Genomic DNA, 8869 nt, shown 5'->3' on the forward strand with positions numbered 1-8869 from the left:
AGTTCCCTCAGTCTCGCCTCATACCCCATCCCCTGCAAACCGGCCACCAACTTTGTGACCCTATGCTGCACTTACTCTAACCTGGCTATATCCTTTCTGTAATGAGGGGCCCAAAACTGAGCACAATACTCCAATTGTGGGCACACCAGAGTCGTATAGAGTGGTAGTAATACCTCACTTGACCTAGAAGCGACACTTCTGGCTATGCAACCAAGGGTGGCGTTCGCCCTCTTGACCACTGCATCACACTGCTGACTCATGCTTAGCCTGCAGTCAACCGGTACCCTGAGGTCCCTTTCACAAGTGCTGCTCTCCAGCCACTTGTCACCTAACCTGTACTTATGACAGCTATTCCTATGCCCCAAGTGCAAGACCTTGCACTTATCCACATTGAACGCCATCCTGTTGTCTCCTGCCCACTTCCATAGTCTGTCTAGATCCTTTTGGATCTGGAGTACCTGCTCCTCAGTCGTGGCCACTGCTCCAGTTTTAGTATCATCTGTGAATGTGATCAGCAGAATTTTCACCCCTTCTTCCATGTCATTGATGAAAAAATTAAGCAGGATTGGCCCCAGGACAGAGCCCTGGGGGACCCTGCTTGTCACTGGCCACCATCCCAATGATTTCCCACTAATGGTTACCCTCTGCTTTCAGTCAGTCAACCATGCCCTAATCCACCGGACAGTGCTTTGGTGTATCCCAAAATGCCTCAGTTTCTCCACCAGGATTTCATGGGGCACTTTGTCAAAGGGCTTGCTGAAATCCAGGTATACCACACTGGTCAGGATAAATAACACCATGCATGTATTCATCCCCAGACTGGCATTGGCTTTCATCAATATTGCAATTTAGAGTTGTTGTTGTTTATTTATCTCATTTCTTTACCACCTTGCAGCCAAACTTCTTCTCAGGCATAATAGTCAATGAATTTGGAGGAAAATCAAATCACATTTGATAATTCTAGTGGAATTTCCTGAGAGGCTTCATCCAACCCTGTCCAGTGTCATTTGATTACGTGGATGTCTCTTAACCCCACAGGCACCACAAAAGCAACATCTTATCCCAGATCACATGTTTTTAAGTTGAATCTGCCACAGTGAGGATTCTCTACCAATGTAAAATAAATTCTTGATGTAATAGAAGAGCATCTTCTTAGTTGAGGAGTATGGGCCACACTGCTTGAATGTCCTGAGAATATTCTCTGCAGAAGCAAAGGGGTAGTTAATGTGGGAGACAATTTACAGAGCAGAAGTGAGCAACCTGTGGGCTGCAGGCTGCATACCGTCCTTGTGTGCATCCACCCACTGTTGAATTTACACTTGCAATAGAAATAATTGCTGGTTTGCCGCTGGAATTCAGCAATGGGGTGATGGCAAAAGAAAAGATCTATGTAACTTCTATAGTGGCCATCACTATATCTCTATGGAAATAAATTCCATAGTTTAGTTCCACAGTTTACTCCAAAGTGGGGGCATTTAACCTCCTGCTGAAGCATGGACAAGAGGAAAAGTTTCTGGTCCAAATAAGACTGAATGAAAGCATTTCCATCTTATTAGAATGGACTGCTTCAGATGTGACATGCATGTCTGAAAGGGCTTGCTTGTCCAAAAACTTCTGAAGAAGTGGAAGAACAAAATTCTTCCTGCATTGGATGATCCCATTTAATGCTGACATATATGTATGAATTAATGTGCATCTATGAAGCTACTTGGTTCAATGCAAAACTTCCAAAATAGAAAATCCAATAATAAAGCTGAAATAGTTTTATCTTTGGGTCATTTCTTTGTTTCCCCAACCCCAATTCATAAAGCACATTAGAATACGTGAAAGGAAATATGTGGGGGAAAGGATACCAAGGAAAATACCACAAATATAGCATGCAATTTCAGTATCTGAACATACTCATAAAAAGATGAAAGTTTCTATCTGCTATGGTCATGTTTAAATACTTTAATTCTCAATCGAAGATTAATCTAGTTCAAAAAACTAATTGTTAATTATATCATAGCTTTAGTATTAAAGTAAAAATCATTGATGTTTGTAAGAATTCTATCTTCTTTAGCATTAGTTAAACTGCTCATGATATGCTTTCTATTTTTCAAAGGATTCTTTAGCTGGTTTTCCATTAATATAGTTGGTTAGTTTTGCCATTGCTTTCCAAACTTCGACGGCTGGACAGTCTTCAGTTTTCCACTTTGTTAGTCTTGCCATGGTTATCGTATATTTGAATAACTCTGACCTCATCTTTGGGAAAGTCTCTGGTATGATGCTCAATAGCACCATATTAGTCTTCATAGGAAAGTTGATTTTAAGTATTTTTTGCATTTCCACATGTGTTGTTGTTGTAAGTTGCGAAGTTGTGTCCGACCCATCGCAACCCCATGGACAACATTCCTCCAGGCCTTCCTGTCCTCCACCGTCCCCCAGAGTCCACTTAAGTTCACACCTGCCCCAGTGACCCCATCTAGCCACCTCATTCTCTGCCGTCTCCTTCCTGTTTTGCCATCTATTGTTTCCAGCATTAGGCTCTTCTCCAGGGAGTCCTTCCTTCTCATAAGATGCCCAGAGTATTTGAGTTTCGTCTTCACTATCTGGCCTTCTAAAGAGCAGTAAGGGATGATCTCCTCTAGGACTGACTGGTTTGATCACTTTGTGGTCCAAGGGACTCGCAGGAGTCTCCTCCAGCACCACAATTCAAAGGCCTCAATCCTTTGGCACTCAGCCTTCCTTACAGTCCAACTTTCACAGCCATACATTGCAACTGGGAAAACCGTAGCCTTGACTCTATGCACTTTTGTTGGCAGGGTGAGGGCTCTGCTGTTTAGTATGCTATCTAGATTTGCCACTGCTTTCCTCCCCAGGAGCAAGCGTCTTTTAATTTCTTGATTGCAGTCCCCATCTGGGGTGCTCTTGGAGCCCAGGAAAATACAATCTGTCACTTCCTCCATTTCTTCCCCATCTATTTGCCAGGAACTGAGAGGACTGGATGCCATGATCTTAGTTTTCTTAATTTTGAGTTTCAAGCCAATTTTTGTGCTCTCCTCCTTCACCTGCATCAAGAGGCTCTTTAGTCCCTCATCACTTTCTGCCATTACAGTGGTATCTTCTGCATATCTGAGGTTGTTTATATTTCTCCCAGCAATCTTAATTCCAACTGGTGATTCATCTAGCCCCTCCTTTCTCATGATGTGCTCTACATATTAGTTAAATAGACAGGGGGACAGTATACAGCCTTGCCAAACTCCTTTCTCAATTTTGAACCAATCAGTGGTTCCTTGTCCAGTTCTCACTGTTGCTTCTTGACCCACTTACAGGTTTCTCAAGAGACAAATGAGATGGTCTGATATTCCCCTCTCTTTAAGAACTTGCCACAATTTGTTGTGATCCACACAATCAAAGGCTTTAGCATAGTCAATGAAGCAGAAGTAGATGTTCTTCTGGAACTCCCTAGCTTTCTCCATGATCCAGCATATGTTGGCAATTTGATCTCTAGTTCCTCTCCCTCTTCGAAATCCAGCCTGTACTTCTGGTAGTTCTCAGTCCACATACTGCTGGAGCCTAGTTTGTAGGATTTTGAGCATCACTTTGCTAGCATGTGAAATGAGTGCATTGGTGCGGTAGTTTGAACATTCTTTGGCATTGCCCTTCTTTGGGATCAGAATGTAAACTGACATTTTCCAATCCTGTGGCCACTGTTGAGTTTTCCAAATTTGCTGGCATATTGAGTGTAGCACTTTTACTGCATTGTTGTGACTGTGTCAGGAGAGGGGTACCGGCTAAAGCTGCCTCTTCCTTAATTTTCCATGAAGAGCAACACCAGAAGGACAGCGCACTCACCAGGTCTTTATTTCCTCTTTACACTTTCACCGGCTCGCTTCCCATAATGCCTTGGCCTGGTCTGCTCTGGCTCCCTTCCCTCCTGTCACTATGGCAATGAACGATTTTGCCCCAACAAAACGCTCCCCAGTCTCCGCTATCCATTTGTGCTGGCTTGCCTGCCAGTGACTGCATTGCCCGCTCTCAACACGTGTGTCTCGGCTTTCCCTCCTCTCTTCTGTTCCCCTTGCTCACCCCCTCTCTCCTCCTTTTTCTGCCCTGCTGCTGCACCACTCCACCTAACCCAGCTGTCCCTGCCTCAGTCCACAATCCCGTACAGATGTGCACTCGCATGCATCTCCTGGCTGTTGTCTTCTTGCAAGTTGCTCTCCCCACACAGATTCTCAGCCTTGCCCTGTTATCTTCAGCCCTGCTCTGTGGAAGGCCCCAGGAAAAGGGGTGAGCCCCGCTGCCTCCTCACATACCCCCCCTCCAAGAGGGGATCACCATCTCCGTGTAAGGACCAGGGACCCTAGCTGGAAAATAAATCAGCGTTAGCATGTTGGTGACCGTACCTATGCTTGACTGTAAATGCATATGGCTGTAACGCTAAATACCAACGGGTGAGGTGGGGGTTGTCATCCTTCATCCTATTCAACCACTGTAATGGAGCATGGTCGACGACCAATGTGAATGGGACTCCCCAGAGATAATGTCTCAGTGCTAGAACAGTCCATTTGACAGCTAGCACTTCCCTTTCTATTTTAGAGTACCGACACTCTCAAGGTTCCAGCTTACAGCTCAAGTAGAGTACCAGATGTTCAGCTGCCCCTTCTCCCTGGGTCAGAACTGCTCCCAAGCCCACAGTTGAGGCGTTGGTTTGGAGAATAAAAGGCTGGAAGAAATCTGGCTACTGTAAAACAGGCTGGCTGAGGAGACAGGTTCTCAGTTCTTCAAAAGCTTGTTCCATCTCCTCAGACCATACTAGAGTATGGCTTTGCCTTTTCTTAAGCGCCTCTGTCAAGGGGGCCGCTTTGGAGGAGAAATGAGGGATGAATTGCCGATAGTAACTGGCCAGGCCCAGAAACTGTTGTACTTCCTTCTTTGTGCGCTGCCGTGGCCACTGGCTCAGCTTCTCCACCTTATCCACCATAGGTCGTATCTGCCCGTGACCTACGATATACCCCAAATACTGCACCTCCTGTCATGCTATTCTACACTTGCCCGGATTAGCCATCAACCCGGCCTGCCTTAGAGTCAATAAAACTTGGTGGAGGTGGTCTAGATGTTCCGCCTAGCTACGAGTGAAAATGACAATGTCATCAATATATGCAGCCGCACAATGAGACAAACGTCCCAAGACTTTATCCATAAGCCTCTGAAAGGTTGTGGCAGCCCCATGTAACCCAAAGGGCATGTATTTAAATTGAAATAGCCCTACAGGGGTGGCAAAGGCTGTTTTTTCTTTGGATTCTTCCGTCAATGGGATTTAGTGAGATCTAGTGTCGAAAGGAAATGGGCCTGCCCCAGAGGATCCAGCAACCCTTCTATTCGGGGCATGGGGTATGCATCGAACTTTGATACCTCATTTACCCTTCAGAAATCAATACAGAAACGGACACTTTAATCCTGCTTGGGAACCAAGACCAGCTGACTTCTCCAAGTGCTCACCAATTCCTCAATGACCCCTATCTGGAGCATCCATCTTACCTCCTCTACTAACACTGGCTTCAGTTGCGGCAGGTAGGGATGAGTTGATACCCTGACGATGGCCCCTGGGACCGTTTGTATATGGTGAGCTATGACCATCGTGTGCCCGGGTCAGTCAGAGAATATCTCAGCAAATTCTGCCTCCAAGGCCCAGACTTGCACTGTTTGAGTGGGTGTTAGTTGTGGATCAAGAGATAACTTCCCAGAGGTTAAAGCCTGAGCCTTGGGCGACTTGGCTGTGCAGTCTGCCTGATGAATGGTACTCTCCCTCTCTCTCCAGGCCTTGAGTAGATTTACATGGTAAATCTGGGTCAAGCGTCACCTATCCGTGAGGCGTATCTCATAGTCCACTGGCCCCACCCTCCTAACAACCTCACAAGGCCCCTGCCACTGAGCAAACAACTTGCCCCCTCCTGTGGGCAGGAGCAGGAGAATGCACTGGACTGGTTGAAACATCCAGGGTTGGATGTGCCAATCGTAATAGTACTGCTGCTCTCCTTGGGCCTGCCTTAAATTACTCTCGGCCTGTTGAGTCAGGTCAGAAAGGTGTTTTCTCATATCCAACGCATACTGAAGGGTAGAGGTGGGCTCTGGGGCTGATGTCTCCCAATGCTCCTTGACCAGGTCTAGAATTCCCCGGGGGTGTCACCTGTATAGCAGCTCAAATGGCGAAAACCCTAACGAGGCTTGAGGTACCTCCCGTATCGCAAACATCAAGGACCCCAACAAAACATGCCATTGTCACGGATAGGTCGGCACAAACTTTCTAAGAATCTGTTTAAGGGTCTGGTTAAAACATTCCACTAGACCATTGGTCTGTGGATGATAGACAATGGTGTGTAGGGGCCTTATCCTCAACAGTTCCCACATCTGCCTCACCACCTGACTCATGAAATTAGTGCCCTGATCTGTCAAAATTTCCTTGGAGAAGCCCACCCGGGCAAAACCCCCCAACAGCTCTTGGGAGATAACCCAAGCTGAAGTACTTCTTAGAGGCACGGCCTCAGGATATCGAGTTGCATAGTCAATTACCACCAGTATATATTGGTGTCCCTGTGCTGACCTCTCCAAGGGCCCTACCAGGTCCACCCCAATCCTTTCAAAGGGCTCCCCTATAACTGGCATTGGCATCAAGGGCCCTGCAGGGGCCCTCTTCCTCTGAGTCTTCTGGCATTCTGGACAGGACAAACAGGGCCTGAGCATATACCCCTGGCCAGTAGAACCTCCGGACAAGCCTGTCAGTGGTTTTCTCCACCGCTAGGTGGCCAGCAGTAGGCAGGTCATGGGCTAGTCATAAAATGGTTAGTCTCAGGGATTCAGGAATCACCAACTGTCGCAGTTCTCTGTGTCCTTCCTGCGCAGGTACAACCCTATACAGCAATCCCCTGCAATCTCAAAGTGGGGACCACTCCTTGCACCCTCTCTTGCTCCTGAGGGGTCCTGGGCTTGTCTCAGGGCATGGACAAGAGAGGCATCATTTTGCTGGAGAAAGACCAGCTGCTTGCAGGAGGTACGCAGGGCTGTAAGGCCTACGACTTCCTCCTCCCCTGCCAAGGCAACCTCCGAGCTCACCTCCCTCACCAGCTCTTCAAAATGGGGCCAATCACGTCCAAATACCACTTCATAAGCTAAACTGGGGACAACCCCCACCTGGCATAGGTGTACCTTCGCTTTTACCTCTACCTTAGCCCATCGGGTGGCATAAGGCTTGACATCCCCATGTATACCTTTCACCTGCAGTATTTTTTCCAAGGGGCTGCCCCAGGCTTGCCTAACCAGGGTGCGACCACAGCCGGTGTCTACCAAGGCCTCAACCTCTTTCCCATCCACTCTGGCCTGAACCCGCCAAGCTTGCTGAGGGGTGGTACTCACTGGGGCAGACCACCAGGCTTCCATGAAGTCACACTCCATCAACAGACAGTCCCTCCGGAAATGCCCCTCCTTGCCACAAGTAAAGCACACTTGCTTCAGCTGGGATCCTCTTCCTTTCCCATTTGTAAGTCGTGGCAAAGCTGGGCTCACCCCCCTCCCCGGTGCATGCACTTCCAGCTGGGCAACTGCCTTATGTCTCGTACCCCTTCCAGTGGGTACTGGTCCATACACTCTTGTTCTCTCTGGGCCTCTGTTGCCATGGCCCTCAGGTGCTCTCTGTCTCTGACCCTCCTGCCAGGGTGGACCCGGCCTGTCACCTAGATCTGGCTCCTCAGCAACCACAAAGTTTTCCATAAGACCAATGGCTTCCTCTAGGGTTTCGGGCCTCTGGTACTGAACCCAGTTTCTGGGTGGGGTGGGCAGGATGGTTATAAAATGTTCCAGTAGGACCAGCTCAGCCACCTGTTCAGTGCTGCGGATTGCGGGCTTCATCCACCTCAGCCCATTGGCCCGAATCTTCTGTCCCACAGCCCTGGGCGAGGTGCCAGTCACATATACAACCCCTCTCATCCGATAGATCTCTTCAGAGACATTCAAAATCCCTAGAATGGCTGCTTTTACTAAATTATATTGGCCTGCCACTTCCGGGGTAAGGGTATCCTATGGCTTCTTGGGCAGGACCCGTGAGGCAACATGTCAGGATGAGGGTCCACTGGTCTTTGGGCCACTTGGCCACCAGGGCAACCCTTTCAAAGGTATTTAGAAAGGCTGCAGGATCCTCTTCTGTGGTCATTTTAGAGATCTGCATAGGCCCTAGGCCTTTTCCTCCTGTCTGCCCCACCAGGGTCTCAGCTTGAGGGCTTTGTCCTCCTCCCAGCACTTGCTGAAGCAAAGAGCTTTGGTTCTGGAGCTGGGCAGTGAAAACTTGTTCCATGAGCTGCGTCTGTTGTGCTGCTAATTGCTGCAACAGACGTTGCTGCTCCTGAGCCTGGATCATTTGCTGCTCAGCCCACCAGGTCATCCAGGAGTCAGCTGAGGTGGGGGGATGACCTGTGCTCCCCCATGCCACCCTGCCTGCATTTTTCTCCACCTCTGAGACTGTGTCAGGAGAGGGGTGCCGGCTAAAGCTGCCTCTTCCTTGATTTTCCATGAAGAACAACACCAGAAGGACAGTGCACTCACCCGGTCTTTACTGCCTCTTTACACTTTCACTGGCTCGCTTCCTGTAGCGCCTTGGCCTGGACTGCTCTGGCGCCCTTCCCTCCTGTCGCTATGGAAACGAATGGCATCGCCCTGCTGGAACGCTCCCCAATCTCTGCTCTCCATTTGTGCAGGCTCGCCTGCCAGCGACTACCTTGCCCGCTCTCCTTCAACCACATGTGTGTCTTGGCTTTCTCTCCTTTCTTCCATCCCCTCTTGCTCATCCCCTCTCTCCTCCTTTATCCACCCTCCTCCTGCACCACTCCACCCA

General features: G+C 48.6%; 1 protein-coding gene across 1 annotated transcript in view; it reads right to left on the bottom strand.

Moving 5' to 3' along the window:
- LOC123031858 overlaps positions 1 to 4969 on the bottom strand; it is a 62241-nt gene extending 57272 nt beyond the window's left edge. The window contains 1 exon segment of the mRNA XM_044447266.1: positions 4802 to 4969. Within this exon segment, the coding sequence (XP_044303201.1) occupies positions 4802 to 4969 (168 nt within the window).
- Between the last annotated feature and the right edge of the window lie 3900 nt (positions 4970 to 8869).

The sequence above is a fragment of the Varanus komodoensis genome, unplaced genomic scaffold (assembly GCF_004798865.1).
Source record: "Varanus komodoensis strain SLA01 unplaced genomic scaffold, ASM479886v1 scaffold51, whole genome shotgun sequence".
Classification (NCBI taxonomy): domain Eukaryota; kingdom Metazoa; phylum Chordata; class Lepidosauria; order Squamata; family Varanidae; genus Varanus; species Varanus komodoensis.